We start from the raw sequence: 22457 nt of genomic DNA, 5'->3' as shown, positions 1-22457 counted from the left end.
CAATGGTAGGAGTTACTGAGAAATAAAAACACTATCCAGCTAGAAATCCAAGCCCATTGCTTCTTGGCCTTTTGACTAAGATCAAGTGTTGAAATCTTAGCTCAGGTGATCAATGTTCAAAGTTAAGGGCAAAACAAGGAGCTTTTTGGAAAAGACAGACATTGAGAGGATTTATCACTAATAGATCTTCACTGAAAGGACATTTAATATGTATATTTCAGAAAGTGGAAACTTGGATGCAGAAGAAAAAAGAGAGGAAGACAACGGGGCGGGGGGGGGGAAGAATAGTGAGGGGAAAAATGGGGAAATACAAGGTGCTTGAAACAAACAATGGGTCAATTTTTTTAAACATCAGCAATTTTAAAGAATAGTTTCAAGGGTATTAAGATGAAATAAAAAGTCCTGCTTAACACTAATGTATGAGAGGGGCATGAGAGTATTCCAAGGTCCTGATGGTAATAGACAAGAGCTATTGAATAACTTTAGACATCATTGTAACCCATCAAATTTAAGATGGTGTCAATTGTGAGATCTTCCATTATGAAGAAAGAGAGAAGACTGCCAATTAAATTGTTGGTTATATCAGGTCTTTTTTTTTTTTTTTAAGATTTTATTTATTTCTTTGGCAGAGACAGATCACAAGTAGGCAGAAAGGCAGGCAGAAAGAGAGGAGGAAGCAGGCTCCCTGCTGAGCAGAAAGCCCAATGCAGGGCTTGATCCCAAGACCCAGAGATCATGACCTGAACTGAAGGCAGAGGCTTTAACCAATTGAGCCACCCAGGCACCCCTGGTTATATCAGGTCTTAAAGAGAATTCCATGCAAGACATAAATTGACGGTACTGGCTAGCCTCTTATTTCTCAGAAATTTCTTTCATGCCTTCCAAGAGAATTGTCTGTTTCTCCTGCTTTCAGTTGCATTACTTATTACGATATAATAGACAATATTTTACAAATATCTCAGTAACAAAAAAAGTACATTCTTTTTTGGGTTCCATAAAGCTTTCAGTTATTATTTTGTGAGAAAATGTGGAATTCCTATCATTCCTACAATGATGAATGTTTTTGTTCACTAATGTAAAATTTATACTCTGGTGCTTTTTCCATGCCTTCCTGCATACTCAATAAGTGTTTTTTTCAGTACCACATTATAATCTAGAAGCTTTGGAAGCATTTTAAGTGGACACTTAACCCAATGCTAGTAGTAACAATAATGTACCTAATTTAGTTGGAATGTTAACAGTATGAAAAGCTATGGAAAATTTATGCACATGTAGGCAATGGCAACTTTATTATGCTTAATACCTGACCAACAGGAATGGTAAGATTGTAATCAGCTATAAAATATATACTTGTTTCAGAGTTATAAATAGGTGAAAACTGTCTGTCTTGGAATTGACAATATATGGCTACTATGTTTGTTAAAATTTTAAAGGTAACTACTAAAAAATTAGAAATAGAATATAACTTTCAAGCCAACAGGGCCAACAGAGGTAGAAAATGAAAAGATAAAATTTCACTCAATTGAAAAAAATGCAGAGAAGATTAAGAGAAATTTAGAAAATTAGGAAATGAACCCCTAAATAAAATGGAGAAATATATCCAAGTATATTATCATAATAAATATAAATTGACTAAATTTACTAATAAAAGACAAATTTTCAATTTGGATTATTTTAAAAATCTATTGACATGGTGTTTACAAATTATATTTAAGTTATAAGGATGTGAGAATTCAAAAAGGAAAAAGAAAAAGAGGAAATAGGTAACTATCTCAAAGAAAATAGGCAAAACTTATCAGAAAAATGTTGCACAATGTGTATGTAATAAAAAAAGGAAAAGTTCTCCAAGGAATAAATAACTCTCCCAAAACTAATTAATACAAAAGTACACACATACACACACAAATACTACTCAGCTATAAAGAAGAATGAGATATTGCTATTTGAGACAACGTAGATAGACTAAGTGAAATAAGCCAGAGAAAGACAAATACCATATGATTTCACTCATGTAGAAGTTAAGAAACTAAACAAATGAACACAAACAAAAAAACACTGTCAAGTACTGAGAACTGGAGGTTGCCAGAGAGGAGCTGGGTGGGAGGACAGGTAAAACAAGGGGATTTAAGAGGTAAAAAACTTTCAGTTATAAAATAAATGTCATAGAGATGAAAAGTGCAACATAGGGAATATGGCTACAGTATTGTAAAAACTTCATATGGCGACAGATGGTGACTTTACTTACTGTGGGGAAACATGGAGTAATGTATAAAATGATTGAATCAACGGGTTGTGCCCTGAACCTAATATAACATTGTATGTTAATTATACTTCAACTTTTAAAAAAGCTCCCAAATTTATAAAGCAATCTTGACAAAATTACAAGGAGAAATCGACAAATCCAAAATTATAGTGGGAAGTTTTTAAACCTCTCTTAAGCATTTGGCTGTCTAAACAAACACAGATTTATTGAGGATTTAGAGAACTTAGACAATACAATCAAAAAAGAGTTCTTTCATCAACTTACTTAATACCTTCTACCCACTAATTCAAGAATACACATTCCTCTCAAGCACAAATATAACATCTAAATAGTCTAAAGAGTCAGGAGAGTGTAGTGGCTAAGAGGTTTCTGAATCCAAATTCTCTGGGCTTGATTCTTAGCTTGATTATTCACTAGCTGTATAGTCTTGGACAAGTTAAATTATTAACCTCTCTGTGCTTCAGTTTCCTTATCTATGAAATGGAGAGAATATTAGCACACTTATCTCGGAAGTTTATTGAAAGGGCTAACTATATTAACATGTGGTAAGCTCTTGGGAAAATCCCTGGAACATTGTTAGTTACACAGATTAGCCATCAACTGTGCTACAAAACAAGTCTCGACCAAGCCTAAACAAGTGGTATCCTGCCATTCATGTTGTCCAACAACAACGCAGCTAAATTTCAACTTAACAACAAAAAGATTACAAAAATTCTTCTGGAAATTAAAGCACAAACTTCTAAGTCCCTGATGAATCAAAAAGGAAGTCACAATCAAAATAAGAATTTAGAATTCATAATGAAAATACTATATCTCAAAACTTACGGTACTTGGCAAGAAATCGAGGGTCTCAAATGCTTATATCAGTAAATAAGAAAGTAAAACAAACAACAACAATAAACAATAAGCTAATCATATACCTGAGGGAATTAGAAAAAGAACAGTAGAAAACAATCAGAAAAAGATCAAAGAGGAAAATAAGTGAACATTTAAAAAGGAATCAATGAGATAGAAGACCCTATACAGATGATTAATAAATTAAAAGCTTTTTAAAAAGACAAAGCTCCGACTATATTGATGAAAAGATCAGTGAAAGAACATTTACAGATACAGCAGCACACACACACACACACACACACACAAAGAATAAAAAAGTTTTATGCCAATAAATTTGAAACCTGGGATAAAATATATAGTTTCCTAGAAAAGATAATTTACCAAAAGTGACTAAAGCAACCCTTCCCAATTTTCTTCAAAGAAATGAGTTTAGTGAATTTTAAAATGAATTTTAAAAAACTGACCAGCACAACCACTCCCCCGGCCCCCCCACCCCAAAAAACTGCATGCTGTCAAGAGGATTTTATAGTTTCTGTGAAATTAAGGAATAGATTGTCACAATCTTACAAACTCATAGATAACAGAAATGTGGAAACTTTTCCCACATCATTTTATGACCAAGTACATATAACTTGATACCAAAGTCAAGGAAAAACAGTGGAAGAAAGGACAATTATAGGCCAATCTCATGGCTCCAAAGCTTCTTTAAAAATATTAAACCAAATAAGGAAATGTACTAAAATTAATATCAAATTTCACTTTATCTCAGAATGTTATAATGGCTTTGTATTTTAAAAATCAATTATTATAATGCACCTCATTAATAAGATTAAAAGGGAAAATAGGATTACTTTAAATGTAGAAAAAGCAGTTGATAAAATTAATCAGTTCTTAGAAAAAGAGGAATAAAAGGGAACAGAGATTTCTTTGTCTATTTTTCTTACTCTTGTATCCCCAGCATCTGTAGTATCTGGCATATTGTAAGTGCCTAATAAGTGTTGCTGAATAGTGGGGAAAATTTATAGACAGATATTAGTATTAATAAGAGAGTTGAATAAGTTTACTGGATTTATAATCATGATGCAAGTTTTAATCATCTGAAAAATAATTGGAAAATATTTTTTAAAAGATGTCATTTATAATCTCAGCTAAAAAAATCTAAAATACTTACATTTTTTAAAAAGGACTTAGGTGTTATACGCAACTGACAAATTATTGAACACTAAATTTGAAACTAGTGATGTACTGTATCTTGGCTAATGGAATATAAATAAAATTTAAAAAGGGGAAAAAAGGACTTACAAGACTTTTAAGATCTTTAGGGAAAAAAATCATAAAACTATTTAAGAATATCTAAGTAAATATATATGTATACAGTATCCACAGATAAGAAGATAGTAGCATAAAGATGTTAATTTTCTTCAAATAAACTCATAGCTATAACAAAATTCCTATCAAGATAGTCACAGAATCATTCATTAAAATTGGGAAGCTAATATTTTAAAGAAGTTTGGGGATATTTTCCCCACCAGATATCAGGACTTAGTGCAGTAAAAGGCATAAGGCAAGCTACATTGGGAATAGGAGACCTGTAACATTCATACATGACAGGGTCTGTCCAAGAATATAGAAAAAATTCTTACGGATTAATAAGAAAAGTCTTTTTAAAAACCTCAATGGAAAAATGGAAAGAGAAAAAAAATCATAAACAGGTACTTTACTGAAGAGGAAACCCAAATGACAAATAGCAAATAAACATGAAAAAAATGATCTGTTGCCCTTCCCAATCATGAGGGGAATACAAATTTAAATAACAATCAGATATGGTTCACTTAAATCAACAAAAACTTTAAAAATCTGATAACAGCAAGCATTGGTAAAGATATAAAGCCACTAGGAACCTCAAGCAGGGCTGATGGGAGTAGAAGTAGGTACAACTGTAGAGAAGAACAATCTGGTGCCATATCAGAAACCTGGAAGTATATAGAACCACCAAGCCAGTGTCTTCCCTCCTAGTTGTTGTCACTAGAAATACTAGCACATTTGCCAAAAACACTGATTGTAAGAATGTTCACTACAACACTGTTTAAACAGTAAATGTCCATCAAAAGAATAATGGATAATCAAAGTATGGCATAGTCACTTAGTGGAACATTCCATTCCTCCAAAAAAAATTAATTGGGACTACCTATACCATGATAAACCTCAGAAACATTATATTGAGCCTTATGACACCATTTATATAAAGTTCAAAAACATGGAATACAATGCTACAAATGATGTTTAAGCTATGCATGTGTAGTAAAGAAATAAAACATTCATGGATAAATACCATAGTCAGGATATTGGTTACTTTGGGAGGAAAGGGAGGAGATTTAAAGCAGAGAAAAATATGCAAGTGATTGCAATTTCATCTAATTTTAAAAATTGGGCAATTTGTGTACGCCTAACATTTTTTGTTGGTTTAAAAAAAAACTAAAGAGACCTAGAAGATGTATGTAAGGTATATGGGTTTAGGCAAAGGGAACATGGTGGGAAAGGAGGAGGGGAAATAGGATGAGTGGTTAGGGAGAAAGTAGTCTGGGAGGAGAGCCAGGGTAGTAGAAGAAATAATCATGAGATGAAAGTAGTCCAGAAAGAATTTGAAATGAAAAGACAAAACTTAAAGGCACGTTGAGGAACTTGGAGAGAATTGTAAGTGAGCAGTCACATTTTGAAAGCAAAACATAAGGACAAAGTATCCCCAGCAATATTTTGGACAAACTAGTGGAAAACAGGGCAAGGAGCATAGAATGGAATCTAGGAAGGTTGAGTGATTGTGTGAATGACCTTAGGGAAAGGATTGAGGAGTTGCTTGCCAAATTTTCAGGTTCTACAAAGATGGGAATGAGAAGTAATATACTGGACAGAATCATAACTTTTAAAAGGTATGAATGTCCTAGAATGAGGGCCTGAGGGAAAGGATATTATTACACTGGTTTAAAATGTGTCACAGTACGCCTACAATTTTTTTTTTTCAAGTTCTCTAATTACAAGTCTTGATTCAAGCTGAGGGTTCTGGTACATGGCAGGATAAATGAGGCCAATTGTGTAATGTTACTGTCGAAAAGAAATTTTAGAAACAGAGTATCTGACTATTATCAGCAATTGTTCCAAGCAGTTGGTTTCAGTACTTGGCCTTGACAAATTACAATAATAAATTAGGAAAATTCCAGGGGAAAGAAACCCAAATGTTGAGAATGTAGGCAGTACTTGGGAGCTACGATGGGATGTTCTCCAAAAATAAGGAAACAAGATTGCCCTTTGGGAATTAAGTGAAAAAAAAAAATGCACTTGTGTGAGTGGGATTAACCCAACATGCTATCTGTACACGACTGACTACAGGTGAGTTAAATATAGGGCGATAGGACTGGACATGATCCTAACAGAGGAAGAGGAAACCTAATCAATGATAATATCTATTGTCTAGAGAAAGACTGGGTAATACACTTGGTGGGGATGGCATGGGAGCACACAAATTCTGACATGAATTATAATTTTCATTGTAAATCAGTAAATCAGCACTCTAATTTATACCTCTGAGTCTTGCATTTGGAGAGCATGATTTGGATAGAATTTTTCATGTACTGACAAAATTCAGCTTCCAGATAAAGCCTGGAAATGTGAGGTAGTATAACCTTTCTCTGCCATAGGCTCCTTCTTTGTCATTGAAAAACATAGGAACACTAGGACACCAAGGATGTGTGCTGAGAAGAGAGAAGCTAAGGGATCCCTGATACCTATCTTCCTATGTTTAAAGTTCTTATAGGAACAGAGTTATGCTCTTGATTGTTGGGGCAGAACAGACCAAAGAATAATGTATAGACAATACAAAGGGTAAGATTTCAGCTGGCCCAAAGGAGGAACACACTAACAATTCAAAATTCTGACAGTGGAACAACTGTCTCTTTGTAAGTTAGGATTGGTCATAAGCAACAGAAAAGTTTGGATAACAGTAACAAAGGACTATCTCTTTTGAGTACCATCATCATGACAAATCACCCTCACTGACTTTTTTCTGGAACGAGCAGGAAATAAGATCTGATTGGCATAACAAGGTGTCCCCACTTTTTCCCTCTCTGCTGTCCTGGCAAGGGCAAGGCAGAAAACAGACTGAAGACTCCATGGAGGCTTCATGCAATGGCAAAAGGAAATCTATGAAAGGAAAAATAAGGAGCAGGAAAAAAAATATTAGAAACTTCCTATGTTCTCATCATAGCAAGGGTAGAAAGAGCGGTCACCTGCTTATCAGGAATCATAATGAAGGGATTTCTGGGCTGGAAAGAAGTTGGAAAAGATGATTTAGAAGATCCCTTCTAGTTCTTTCTTTGTAAAGAGGAGTAGAGAAGTAGAATTGATTACTGAGATTTAAGCTATTAGGAAAACCCTAGTAAGGGGAAGATGGGCTACAGATAACAGGGAAGTGGGCCATAGAGTGGCCATGTTTGTTCAGTGGACTAATGGCTGGCACTGGTCATTGACTGTCATGGTCATTAAGGCATCATGGAAAGATTTTGGACAATGGGATACATGCAATAAACTCTTTTGGGGAAGTTTAATTGGGTAGCTGTTAGTACACTGAACTAGAGAAAAGTAAAACCAAAGGCAAGAAGGTCAAATTTGTTTTGATGGCCTGAGGCAGGGGGATAGTGAGCAGGAAGGGAAAAGAAGGAGCCAGTGAAAAGGCTTTTTTCAGGTAGTGTCCACAGAAGGGAGAAAGGAGAGAGTGAGAGAAAAATGTCAAGAGTGACTCCAGGTTGCAAATCTGGAGATCTAAGAAAGTGATAGTACAGCTGGAAGAAAGATGATAACTTCTCATTCAGATAGATTGTGTTGAGATCATGGATATCAAGTCACAGGGGCTTGAGGTGAGGGAGAGATATCAAGGCTGAAAACATAGATCTAGGATTCCATAATGTAGAAGTTGCCCTGGAGGAGGTCATATGAACAGATGATTCTCTATGAGAACAGAGTATCATGCCAAAGGACAACTATGTATTTTTAGAAGGAAGTAATCACTATGAACTAGAATCACTAGAAGCCATTTCAGGAATAATGAAACTTGAACTGGCTTTGAAAGGAATGGAACCGGAGAAGGAATTCCACACTGAGACACACTTACAACTAGGATTGAGTAACAAACAGAAAAAATGAACTGATCTGCACAATTCCTCTAAAAACAAATTCTTTTTATTCTGCCACCCATCTGCTCACGCCACTGTTACGGATAGAGAAATGGAAGTGAGACATGATTGAAGTTAGCAGATGAAGACCACAGGAGAACCACTAGCTCTCCAGCCTTGCTGGTCTGGTGGGCTGCTGATCAGAGGGCTTAAAGGACAGACAGTGCTCCTGGTGACAAGGGACCTGCCTCCCTTAATGGTTAAAAGTGGGGTTATAGAACAGAACTCTCCTGTCCTAAAATTCTAAATTTGACATCTGTTAAAATAAGCAATTGATGAAGAAAACCAAAGAAATCACTGACAGTAGTGACCTCTAGTGGAAATAGGCTTCGGGGAATACATCTATATCTATATATGCCTATTTATAGATACCTATATCTATATTCTTATTAGAGAAGATGAAAATCAGTGGCATATTCAGCCAATTGGTTTCCACAGGACTGTGAAGGAAGGGGCTGCTGGAAACAGCACAGAAATCCTGCCCGGAAGGTGGAAGTGTACCAGGAATACTTTCTGTTTTGAGTCAGACTAAGCTGATTAACGTTCTGGGAAAAAAAATAAATATGGACACATAACTGCTGTCAAAGACGTTAGCTGAGAAACGAATGTTTGGGCAATGACTTCATTGGCCACAGGGGGGACATGGTGTGTTCATAGCAGCCAATAAGTGAGCAGGCTGACAGTCTTGGGGAGGAAGCCACGCTGGTTGCTGGTAAGCCTTTCAAACATCTCTCCATTAAAACATGGAAGAATGCCGTGATCTGTGAAATGTGTACACATTTGGTAATTCAGTATTTTATGGTTAAAGTCCTGTCTCTTTCCTCTGCCCGGGTGCTGTCTGTGCCAAGTCTTAACAAACGTTACTGAGCTGCGAAGGCACAAGAGATGCTTGGGAGAGTTGGCCTTTGAAATGGGACTAACCTCATGGAGGGTCCAAGCACAGTGAAGAAAGACAACAGCAAACCACACGGGGCACTCCACATCCACCCCCTTTAGGAAGTGCTTTCAGAATATATAATCTTGACATTGAGGAGAAACAAAGGGATGGGAGGGTTGATGGGGATTTTAAATTTGTCTGATCACACTGCAGGCTAATGATGGGTGAGTTGAATTAAATAGGTGGGTATAGAAAAAGAAGTAAAATGAGAGTTGTGTTTTTTTTTTTTTTTGTTTGTTTGTTTGTTTGTTTTTTTAATGGAGATTGTATAGAAATACACGGAGTCAGTGTTATCAAGCCCTGGGCGACTGTCACTTCTGGCAACAGAGTGCTCCTTGTCCTTGTCTCCTGTTACCTGTGTGGCAGGAGGTGTCATCCTGCCTTCTTCCATTATTCACCCTCCTCCACACACCCTGCTTTATTTACTGATGCTGTCATATAGCCTGGCCCGTCTGCTTTTCCCAGGATTTGCTCCCTCTCCTCTCTGTGTCATTTCGAGGATAGAAAAACAGCCCTTAGATAAGCCTTTTTGTGATAGTTCCTCCTTGGTATGCAATTTCCCAAGTTCTGGTCCCTGAGAGTGGGCAGTAGGCAGTCTCGCTGCCCCCATAAGTCAGTGACTACCCTGGTGTTATTTCTTAGATGTTAAACTAAACCATAGAGCTGGGTTAAAAGGAACCAATGTTAAGTGGTCTTTCCTCTTTCCCCATGCAAAGATTCTTTCCCCCAACATATACATACAATTATTTGGCTCTAAGTTACTTCGGGTATCTAGTTTAAAAACTAGTTTACTTACCAAAGATGAGCTAATTATTTTAATTTGCTCCAAAGCTTCTGTCAGGCTATCTTCAATCTCGGAGTCATCTAAGGAGAAGAGGTCCCCAGCTCGTGAAAGATCTTTTTGTCCTAAAACCAGTCTGAACAGTTGATGCATGATGAGTAGTTTGATAATCAATGGACTTTCTGCAGGCCCAGGGCCATATGTTTCAGTCATCAGAGGTTAGTAAGACAAAAAAATGCAGTAGGAAGTATATTTTGTAATCCTTGCAAGGTTATTTTTCTCCAGAATTTGAGGTCTTCTTTGACTCTCTCTGGAAAAGAAACAAATGATACAATGTAAGTATTAGTAGAATGGCCCGCTCAGGATATGAACTTGGTGCCCAGCAGAGAGAGGGAAAAAGATATTTGGAAATGTGCACAGAGTAACAGATCCTGACTTGATGACTTTCAAATGAGCTCTTCCTTTGTTTGTTTTTTTTCCTGAAAGGTCTTGCCAAAAATTATTAGGTTTCTCTAGAATTTACTATAAACCTTAAAAAGCTGCTTAGCCTTCACACTTACTTGCCCGCTTTCTATATGCTTCTCCTTCTCTCATGCCGTAAGGAAACAAGTGGACAAGCACTGATATACCCAGCACTCACCAGATTTTCCCCAAACAGATTCCCATGGAAACCAAACAGAAAAGGGCAATGAAAGGAAAGACGGAACACAGAAAACATCTCTTAGAACCACTGCCTGAATTTCTCTTTATTCCTGGACAGGGAAATCAGTGCTTGCCTTCTTGGCTGGGTTTCTTTCCTATACTGACAACAGAAGCTCCCCCCCACCCTACATCCAGGAGGTGATCTCAACACTTGCCTTGTTCTAAACAAGTAGAAATGAAAGTAAGGATTCTGCCTGGGAGTATGAGGCTACAGATCTCTGCTGAATGGGAGTATGAATTTGAACTTGAACACCGAACTTGAAAGTGATAGCATTGTGATGCAGGCTAAAGAGGGAAGGCCTTGGGATAAGGCAACCTTCCGTCTATTCCCCCAGTTGAAGTAATAAAGTCCCACTATACTTCTTACTCCATGAACAGTCCACAGAGAGAAGGGCAATGGTACAGCGTAAGTATCTGATTTTTCTCATCAGTTCCCCTCTGGGCCTAATAAAATCACAGACCATTTGCACGGGTAGAGACCTTAGCCATCGACTTCCCGAAGTCTCCATGGTAGTTACAGCGGTGCTGTTCTCCTGATTTCAGGCCAGTGGGCTTCCCTGTGGTTTACAATGAAGTAGAGTCATCTCATGTAACTTACAAATGCAGATACATGTTCAGAGAGTGAGAGCCGAGGCTGATTTATTTAATATAAGAATATAAGCAGTAGGCAATTCTGCCCAGCCTTTCACTTGGAATGTGTTTCCCAGAATGAGTGTGAAAGGGAGAGGGGAGTCTGTTGCTCCCTTGGGTGATCTCAGACCCCCTCCCTGAGCTGTCACTGTGAAGGCACCTCTGGGCGCTGAATGCAATGTTCAAGTTTAAAGGTACATACTCTCCATGCGATGTGGTCTCTAAACACAAGCCCAGTCCTCCCCTTCCCCGGGTGCTTGTTTTTTTGTTCGTTTGTTTTTAAGATTTTATCCATTTGACAGAGAGAGATCACAAGTAGAGAAAGAGAGAGAGAGGAGGAAGCAGGCTCCTTGCCCAGCAGAGAGCCCGATGTGGGACTCGATCCCAGGACCCTGATATCATGACCTGAGCTGAGGGCATAGGCTTTAACCCACTGAGCCACCCAGGCGCCCCCACCGGGGTGCTTGTTAAATAAGCTCTATCAGTGCAGTTTGTAGGCCACGGAAGGCCTGTCAAGGGCAATATTACCTACATGCAACTTTTGTGCTATCTACCAGCTCTAGAAAAATGATACCCAATACTTTCATATGCTTGCCTTCATGCAAGGCACTGTTCTAGGTGCTTTGCAAACATTAGCGCACTTAACCCTCATAATAACTATAGAAGGAAATTTCATCCCCATTTTACTGGTGAGGAACTGAGGCATTAATAACTTGCCCTAGCCACACAGCTAGCAAACTGGAGACTTGGGATTTGGACCCAGAGATTCCAGGGGTAGGCTCCCGGTTCATTACCAGTATGACATGCTGATTTCACATACAGCTTCATGCACAGCTACTGTTAGGAGTAAAAGTCCTCAGAGCATTATTAACATTTGAAGAAGAAGATATGGGTGGTGTCATAAAGCATGAAATGAATTTCTCTTCCCTCCGACACTGAAGGAAGGAGGGACTCTGTATCCTTGCCCATCTATACTCTGGGGTTTAGGCCAACCACACATCAAGAAAATCACAAGGAAGAGAAGCTTAGAGGAAGAGAAAATCAGGAGAGTTGGTTGAGGGTGGGGGTTCGGGGAGAGTTTGGGGGGCTGGAGAGAGAACAGAGTGAGAGTCCTACAAAGTAAAGTGCACCCTTGCAGATGTGGAACATAGAGTACAGTCTCTATAGGAAAAATTAGGACCGTGTTTTCCTGAATTGTCCCCTGAACACATTTCTCTCCCTACCTTCAGGGATTGGCAGTGACAGGGTCTCAGTGAAATAATATTCAGGAAAATAAGACATTGGATGGTCTTTGGAAGTGATTTCACCTTGACCAACCAGCTTGTTGGTCAACATCTCACCGTTCCTGAAAAGAGACATCTGCCCCAGACATAGCATGGCTTGAGCATGGAGATGGAGCAGAAATACATACAGGTCGAGAGGAGCACCCCAGGTTTTCCCTGGTCTCCTTCTGTGCTCTCCACACCCACAGTGACCCCTCGTACGGAGCCCGACATTCCAGCTGTTACCCTTGAGTATCCATCATGTACAAAACAGTACTGTTCAAAACACCACCATCCATGAGAATTTTCACACATCTAAGGAGAGGTAGGGAGAAGTGAGACTTACACCAAACATTCTACAACACAAGGATGACCCAGAGGAAAGTCTCCTCTGTCCCATAAAAGGAAGTTTGGGGAATTACAAAGGAGAGAGAGATCTCTCCTGGGGAAGATGGTAACGAATGGTTTTGTGGAGGAAATGGTGTTCAGGCCAGACATTTTCAGACAGGTTTCATTCAATGCACACATGCTGAGGATATACTAAGTCAGCTGCTTGTCTGCAGACTGAGGTTCAGTGCATGCTTTTCCCTTCCCTGAGCCTCAGTTTCTTTATCTGCAAAATGGAGCTAATGCATGCCTTGTCCATCTCACCAGGTCATTTTGAAGATCAAAGCGAGTAACACATAAAAGAGCCTTTTGTCAAATAATGACACCAACAGCTAATGTTTAGCAGGTGTTTACCATGTGGCAAGCACTACTATGAGTGCTTCATGAGGACTGAGTCACTTAATTCTCATGAGAATTCCATGTGATGAGAAACGGATGCTCATAGAGGAAAGCAACCAGCCCAGGAACACCCAGAGAGTAGTAAGCTGCAGAGTCAGAACTGAAGGTATTTGGTCTCCCAGAACGAAGCCCTATCAGCTGCATACATGACCACGTGTGATAATTATTGAACTGCCTTGCTTCTATCAGTCTTCATGTAAAGGGCACCCCATATGGTACGTTATACCGCCCCTTCCTGGATAAGGATCAGCAAGACATGTTATTTATTTTTCAGCAGCTCTGGTCAATGTTTTGCTCAGGTGTCTGGCTTCCCGGGCTGATCTCTCTGCAACAGTAGAGAAGGTCAGAGACAGATCAAGTTCAACCTCATCCTCTGAGAAACTCCCTACCCTTATGAATGCCATGGTCCTGTGGCCTATATGCACATACACAGATGCACCCACTGAATCCACACAAGCATGCACGTGTGTGCACGTATGCACATGTGTGTGCACCGCCGGGGTTCTCCATGCACTCAGCTCTTTGCTAGAGACTTTCTCCTCCATTCTGCCATCAACCTGGCAGGTAGATATGGTTACCAAAGAGGAAAAAGGACTGGTGAGGCACTGCGTCGAAGGTTACACACAGAGCCAAGATTCACTTCCAAGTAGGTCAGCCTCCAATCTCGTACTTTTGGAATTACAAAAACCGACATATAAAAGCCCTTCTTATTCCCAGCTTTTGCTCTCCTAGCTTCTCTCCCTAATCCTTAAGGGACCCTCATCTGAAGCCCACTTTCCTTACTTAGTATCTTTTTTTTTTCAGCAGGTACCTGTTGACAATTCAAGTTTCTGCACGGAGAAGCAGACACCACACACAAAAATGATCATGCATCCCATGTGACACATATCAGGGAGTCCCAGCTGTCCCCACAAACTGGATTTACCTGTGCGCTACTCTTCAAAGGCGGGCAGCTTGCTGTTACTCAGCTGTCTGTTTTGAGACTGGGTGGGAGATCCGAGCCACGGGCTCTGAAGGCACGGCGAGTGGAATCCACTCAGCTCAGTGAACCTGAAGTTGCTCATTGCTGTGCTCGCTCTTGGTGCTGGGCGGAAGAATTCAAGGAATGCAGCCTACTGCCACTGGCATCGCCAGAGCTGGTCAGGTGACAAGCGGCACCTCACCCAGTGGAGAGTTGCATCTGAGAGAAAGGCTCTGTTTCCCAGGGTGAAACAGAAAGCCTGCCCCAGTCAAGTAAAGTTGTTTTTAACAGAGAACACAAAACCCACTGTGTTCCTGAAAATCTATACTTTCCCTGGGAAGAACGGGGCTGGAGGGGGGTAGATAGAAAAAGCCACGCAAGAAACAGTTTCAACAAGAACTCCGGCAGGTGAATGGAATGGCTATTGGGAGACATTTCTCAAAGCCTGGGAAAGAGAGGACTGCGGCTTCGTGAACGCCTCACTCCCTCCCAGGACTACACACCCAGAGTTTGGAACACCGAGCATTTGTCCTGTGAGTCACAGCTCCAAAAGCTGTGGTCCCCTTGTTCTGCCTCTAGCTTAATACTGTTGCAAATTTAAGGATGCAGGAAGTTGCTACTAAAATGAACAAATCACACTGAACCAAAAACCATACCTTCTTTTTTTCCCCTCCGCTCGCTGGGAGATTCTTCCTAAAAATCCACTTGGATTGGCACTTTAAGTCAAATTCGTATGTTAAAATATTGCCATCACACTCAGAGAAAATGTTTATCTTGTTTAATCTTACTGATAATCTAGAGGAGAAAAAGATCCTGAAACTCTCAACACTTAAAGGTTTCAATGCTTAATGGTGCATTAAGAAAACATGTTCTTAGAAGCTCCTGAGTAGTGCAGCTGGTTAATCATCGGATCCTTGGTTTCAGGTTAGGTCTCAATCTCAGGGTTGTGATTCCCACTCGTGGGGGCTCCGTGCTCAGTGTGGTGTCTGCTTGAGAGTCTCTCTGCCTCTCCTGCCTGTTCTCTCTCGCGCGCTCGCTTTCTCTCTCAAATACATCAACAAATCAAAGAAAATATGTTTTTCCTTTGTATTCCTCTTTACCTCTAATTTGTCCTTATAGAGGGTCTACCACCCATCAAATCTCTTATCTGCCGGGAAAACATATGGGAAGCTGAGCTGCAGACAGATTCATCTGTGTGATCACGAGGATGGGACTCCCAGGAGAGCTATGCTCCTGCAAAGGCGTTTGGTCCTAGTGATGACACACCTGACGTTGAACCAGGTCCTACGCTCCAGGGGAATGACCTTTCCAGATACTGTGTGATCAATCACATTTTTATGCCATCCACATATGGAGAATCCCTTTGAAGGGTTTGCTCTGTAAAAATGGAGAAGCCAGTCATCCATGAGCAGGTGTAGCCTTTCGCTGGTAATTTTCTCGTTTACAGATATGATGCAGTCTCCTCTTTCAAAGGAACAGGCTCTGCTGCTTTAGGCTTCCCTCTTCCTCGTTCTCTATTCATTATTAGTGGTTCTCATTGCCAGATTTTATCCAATTTTCTTACATTTTTAAAGGAGTATAGGGTCCAGAATTGGACCTGTTCTAGGAAGAAGAGCAGAGTGGTGAGAGTGTGGGGACTCACACCCAATTGGGCTCAGCTATGCCATTATCTGCAGTGTAAATCAGGACTGGTTAATTAAGCTCCTTGAGCCTCAGGTTCCTTATTTGCACCTGAGGATTGTGATATGGGTGGCTGGAAGATTTAATGAGATTATGTAAAGCATTCAGCATAGAACCTAGCATATAGCAACCACACAAGAAGTAACAGCAATCATATCTCTAATGTCATTATTCTTGTGGATCATTTTCCTGTTAACATGTCCTTAGGTCGTCCCTTTCCAAATCTGATGCATCTCAGTACTTCTGTCCAATGCTGAGTTCCCATGTTAGAGATGTGTAGGTATTTTCCATCTAGGATATCATATTTATATCCTAGCTGTACTTTACCCCAAATTTAAATGTAGTTTAGGCACTATCTTGAAAGTGTCCCTGTTGATTTTTTTTTTTTTTTTTTTGGCAGTTTTGTTCCTTGGAGAAATAGCCTTACCCCCAAACATGGCTAAACAGTAACTAGATTTTTTTTCTAGAGTGGAAATGGACTGAAATACAATGCATCTCAGACGTTTTTGTGGTTGGATAATCCAAATACTTAGTTTTCGATGTAAGTGTAGCACTCACTCCCACATTTCTTAGTGAAAATGGACTGTATAATTCCCTGCAAGGCACCAGAGGAAAAAGCTTTTTATGACTTTTCAAGGTGACCTGCACTCAATGGGCACTAATAAAACATTGCTTGTTTACTCTATTATTCATCCATAGATCTATGAAATAAAAATACACATGAACTGGTGGACTTAATTGCCGCACTATAAGGATACCACCTGTGGAAAAAGTTGAGGCTCTTTGGGGGAGTTTCAATAAACATAACTAACTCAGCAAGCCAACTTATTCTGAGAAAATTAGCCTCTAGCTTCCAACTTGGGGTTAGGATATTCTCTGGTTTCTTCACTTTAGAACATTCTAGAATAGCAACATTTATTTATATTGTGCTTTGGACAACACTACGGCACATCAAAACCTTCTCATCTTATTCACCTGTATTATAAATGCCCACTGACTAACTTATACCCATTTGGGTTCTAGAAACTTACAGTAAAGCTCTCAGATAGATTTTCCCTTGAAAGAAAGGATTAAAGATTCTTTTCAAGGAGCATCTTTTTCACACAGCGTGAAAGAGCTACAGGCGTTCCCATGGGAATTGGCCGCATACATTTCAGCCCATGCCACAAGATGTCTATTGTTCCCTGTGCGTCTCTCGCTTTCCTCTAGCATGATATGTAGCTTCATTCACTTCTACTGAAAGCCTCTGAGGCTGGGTTGTTCCAAATGATGCGAAAGGACTCAGCCCGTGGTCTTTTTCTAAAACTCATACAGTCTAAGTTTGTAGCAGGCTAATTATCACAAGCACTTACAAAAAACAGGTTTGGTGACCTGTTTAGGCAAGAGCTCAAGAAACACTTAATTTTGAATACATATTGCAATTTATTGAAAAACAGATAGGAAATATTTTTTCTTTGGGAATGAGGTAAATTTCTTAAAGTCTAACAAACTTTCTTAACCAAGAATTTGTGATCTGTAGTAATGATTTCATAGTGTATCCATTTTCATAAATTTTGACTTTGCAGGTCAAATTTTTTTAATTGATATAAATATTGGTATACATTGAATAGATCTTATATCACTATAAATATCAATAATGAACTTAAATCTTGCTAAAGTTTTTTTTAATTCAAATTTTGTAGGTTTCTTTTTCCAAAAAACATACCCAAACTCTCAAATTACAAAGAAAATTCAATGTTAAACATGTCTTTACTTACCTTTAAATTCCATAGGTTAAACACCTGCATTGACCAATTCAAATAATGCCTTAAGTATTTTTTCTGTTCCTTAAATTGAAAACCTGCATGTTTCAATTTAAAATGTCATGCACTCCAATGGTTGATAACTATAGCAACTTAAATATGTATTTGAAAGAGCAAAAAAGTAATTTGATTCAATTACAGTTTGTAAGATAACTAAAATACCCAAAGGAAAAAAAAGAGCAACATTTAACAGTAATGGTGTCTGCTCAACCCACTGACTGGAATGATGCAGTTGAATTCTTTGAAAATCAGAGGCAGGGCCCGTTTCTTTGCAGGTTGCGAGATGTTTCTTGAGGTAAACAAAAGTGTGAAATAGAAATGAGCCCAGACGGTTTTGGAGTAAAACAAAAATGCACATACTATGAACCTAGAAGCACGGTTTTCTGCTCCTGAGGCCTAGAGACATGTTTTAATAACCCACAGAGAGGTGGCTTTTTTATCCTAATAACCGAAAAGCAGGCATACAGAGCTAGACACACAACTCCCAAATGTGGTTTATCTGCATAATCAGCCAGCCCCTGGAAGTTTCTCTGCCCCACTCCCGCAGCCAGCTCCTTCATCACTGCAGCTTCTGACACTTAACGTTAATTAGCTTTTGTTTTTGCTGAACAGAAGGATAGGGAAAAAAGATAGCCATACCTCTCAGCACAGGAAACTCTGGCCATCATGGGAAATAGAAGGTAAAATGCTTGATTTTTAGAGTAATTTGGCTGGTGCCTGTGATGGAGCCCAGAGACAGACCGGTAGCCCCTGCCCCTTCCTGCCCCGTCCTGTCCTGCCCTGTTGGCAGCTGCTGCTCTCGCTCCCCTGCACTGCTCGTCCTGCAGTCCTGCAGGCTGGCTGTACACTTGCTTCCCTCCCCTGGACTCACCGTGTGGGATCCAGCAAATGCGTAACTTCTCCTCTCTCTCCTAATCTTCTGCTTAGCGCTGACAATTGGCACAAAGCTTCCCTTATTTCTACGGTAGATTTAGAGAAGCTTCTCTGAGCAGATCAGTGGTTTGCAAGAATTAGAAGATTTGCCTAACAACCAGTAACTTAGCTTCTGTTAATGAGTAACTCACTTTAAAGAATCAAGGAAGTTTTAAGTTAATATCAGATGGGGAGCCTTTTATCAGGCAGGCATCAGTGAAAGGCTCAGTGAGGAATGGAAAGAGGGAAGAAGGGGAAGGAGATAATATTTAAAGCAAACACGTGGAAAAAAACACCTAGAGAGAAACAAAACGGCCAGTGTAAAGAAGCGAAGTCTAACTATGCTATTGGTATTGTTTGAGAAAGGCTAAACGGCTGAATGAAGCATCCCTACCAGCACTGGGGATTTCTCCAAACCGGCTCTGTTTTTTTTCTTGCACCAGTCCAAATTGCTAATTCACTTCCTTTCGCCATCCAAGTATAGAACTCTTCTTCTCAGGCCTAATACACTGGGGGATCCCTTATGAGCTGTCTTATCTCTCTCTCTCTTTTAAGGAGAATGCTCTCCAAACCTCTAATGCATAAATTAATTGGTGGTACCCAGTGGATTGTTATATCTGGAGGCTCTCCTCTCCCCTTTTATGTGTCTGACATGGGTTTTCTCCCCTTATTGATCTGAGGTTTTGTCTGCACATAAAGCAACAGGATATCTCTGAGACTCTTCTTTCTAGCTTTCAGTCAAACTAAGTGTGAGTGTGGGGGGCAGGGCGGTGGGGAAAAGTAAGGTATAAGATGTACATCTGGAAATATCAGTATTTCTATGTCGTTGGCAAACGTGCTGCCATGTAAATAAATTGCTGGCTCAATTAAAAGGCATTCTCTTGGGGTGAAGGGGACTTTCTCCTGTATTTGCCACCCAACATCCATTTATCCCACTTCTGGTAAAATATGTACCCAAATTTCCCTTCAAAACAACATTCTTTGGGCAGAGTTCACTGACATAAACCCATTAGAAAGATCACGTTCTCCTGACCATAGTGATTGATTGAGAGAGTGAGGGATGACCCTTTCCAGGCCAGTGGGAGTCATGAGAAAGATGAACGGGGCTTTGAGGGGACAGAGTCTTTCCTGTTAGACTTGATGACAAGAAGATGTAAGGTCTGGTTGACCCTGCGCATTGCCACCAAGAAACCAAACCTTAGTGACTTTGTTTGGGCCACTTAAACCAGCTGTCCCTGGAGTTAACAAGACCCCCCCTTCCCTGTAACCCAATTCCTTAATAGCCTGAGTGATTTTATGCCTGGTTTTCTGCCCTTTGCCTCTGAAAAGTTTCAGTTTGGCTAAATTAGCCAAATGCCGGTTTGTGAGATCTGTCTTCCTAGTGCAGCCCCTTGCAAAGGAAGTGGACTGGGAGCTGCGTTAGGAACCAGCTATGACAAATGAGTCCCTTTAATGACAACCACAGGCTTTCACGGACCACCAGTGGAGGCAGGAAAGGCCTGGGGAAGACCGTAGTCATCCAGTGTACCCGAAAGTATGACTTTCTAAATTGATTCTCTTAACTAACATCATCATGTTCACTTTCCCAAATACTTACACTTGAACCACCTGGACTTGTCTGGTAGTTCCTGGCCACATTCTGTTTGACCTCAATGAATCTGATCACAAAATCCATCCATCCATGCAGAATTTTCATAAATCCCTTTGGGCAATTAGTTGCACAAAGTATAGCTTTATCTTTATTTTTTCCCCTTCTGTTTCTGTACCACTCCCGCCACTATCCTCCCCTGCCCCCTTTGATAAGCTTGAAATAAAGAACATTCTCTCTAACCACATAGCTGGACTAAGAGGCTTCCTTTATGAAGATACATAAATTTCAAAGCAACTTTAAAAGGGTAAATTACATATAAACACAGAATTTTTAGATGGCTCCATTTTCTGTAATAATATTTCTACCTGAAACTGTGACACTCTTTTGAGTACACCTTTTTGTGCTCAGCCATTCAGTTTTGCAGAAGCTCATTATAGAAATACCCAGGCATATCCAGAAACCCCCCTTTAGCTCAGCAAACTAGCACATGGCTTGGACTGTGAGAATCAAGTGTTGTTGTTTTGTTGTTGTTGTTGTTTAAGAACAGGGAAATAGGGGTTCCTGGGTGGCTCAGTGGATTAAGCTTCTGTCTTTGGCTCAGGTCATGGTCTCAGGGTCTTGGAATGGAGCCCGCATCCAGCTTTCTGCTCAGCGCGGAGCCTGCTTCCCCCCACCTCACTCTGCCTGCCTCACTGCCTACTTGTGATATTTCTCTCTGTCAAATAAATAAAATCTTAAAAAAAAAAAAAAAAGAACAGGGAAATAGATAACTGTGACTGAGGTTTATTCAGTTTGATTCATTATAATAATAAAGAATTTGAGTAGGGAGAGGGTGATGGGGTTATGGACATTGGGGAAGGTATGTGCTATGGTGAGTGCTGTGAAGTGTGTAAATCTGGTGATTCACAGACCTGTACCTCTGGGGCTAATAATACATTATATGTTAATAAAAAATAAAAAATTTAAAAATTAAAGAATTTGATTAAAAATATGATAATAAAACTAGTATCTTTTAATCTCAAATTTGAAAGAACTCATTATTCTCCTAAATTAGCTCCCCCTTCTGTTTCTTTTCTTGGTGAAGGGCCCTCACAATCCACCAAGCATATAAACGAGAAAGCTACATACATATCATCCTCTCTTTCTCTCTTTTCTTTTCCCACTCACATCCAACAACCATATCACAACTTAGATTCTGTCTGTTCTGTGTCCTTATCATTATTCATAATCTACAATGGATAGATCCTAAAGTGATCCTCAAGGATCCATTTTCTAGTGTTTATACCTTGGGAGTTTTCTACACTTAGGGTGGGTGGGACTTGTGACTTGCTTCTAACATATAGGATATGACAAAGATGATGAAATGCTACTTCTGTGATTATGTTATAGAAGATGCCATCCTGCTAACAAACTCACTCTAGAGATTTTCCTTGCTGGTTCAATGCAATAACTGGTCATGTTGAGAAAGCCCACATGACAAAGAACTATGGGCGGCCTCTAAGAGCTGAAAATGGCATCCAGCCAAAAACCAGCATGAAGCCAAGATCCTCAGCCCTACAAACACAGGGAAATGAATCCTTCCAACAAACTGAATGAAGTTGGAAGGGGATTATTTCCCCAACTAAGCCTCCAGATGGAAACACAGCCCAGCTAACACCTCAATTACAACCTTGGGACATTCTGACCAAAGGACCCATCTAAGCCTACCTGGACTCCAGACACAGAGAAAATATGGAATGAAAAATGTGTGTCATTTTGAGCCACTAAGTTCATGATAACTTGTCATACAGAAATAGAAAACTAAAACATGACTATTTCCCTCTTTCCACTGAGATAGCAAGATAGCTGTTGTTTCCGTTAAATTCTTCATTCTCTCTTGTCTGGATTTTGACAGGAGTCTCCTAGCAGGTCTCACTGCCTCTGACACAGCCCCTTCAACTCTGCTGTCAAATCGGCTTTCTAAAATAAAATATGGTATGTATCTCTTTTACTCAAAATTAATAAGTGGCAACCCATTGTCTGAGGATGACATGCAAAACTCTTGCCTTGGCACCCAAAGGATTTTGTAACATGGTCCCCGCCCTCCCCAGC

At 39.7% G+C, this 22457-nt stretch overlaps 1 protein-coding gene across 1 annotated transcript in view; it reads right to left on the bottom strand.

Annotated features, from left to right (window-relative positions):
• The window catches only part of VEPH1 (ventricular zone expressed PH domain containing 1), a 247870-nt gene extending 228979 nt beyond the window's left edge, over positions 1 to 18891 (bottom strand). The window contains 2 exon segments of the mRNA XM_059163672.1: positions 10056 to 10350; positions 18735 to 18891. Coding sequence (XP_059019655.1) covers positions 10056 to 10253 — 198 coding nt within the window. The 5' untranslated portion in view covers positions 10254 to 10350; positions 18735 to 18891.
• Positions 18892 to 22457: the final 3566 nt, after the last annotated feature.

This window comes from Mustela lutreola, chromosome 2 (genome assembly GCF_030435805.1).
Source record: "Mustela lutreola isolate mMusLut2 chromosome 2, mMusLut2.pri, whole genome shotgun sequence".
Taxonomy (NCBI): domain Eukaryota; kingdom Metazoa; phylum Chordata; class Mammalia; order Carnivora; family Mustelidae; genus Mustela; species Mustela lutreola.
The sequence above is the reverse complement of the archived record's forward strand: the minus strand, read 5'-3'. Positions and strand labels throughout refer to the sequence as shown.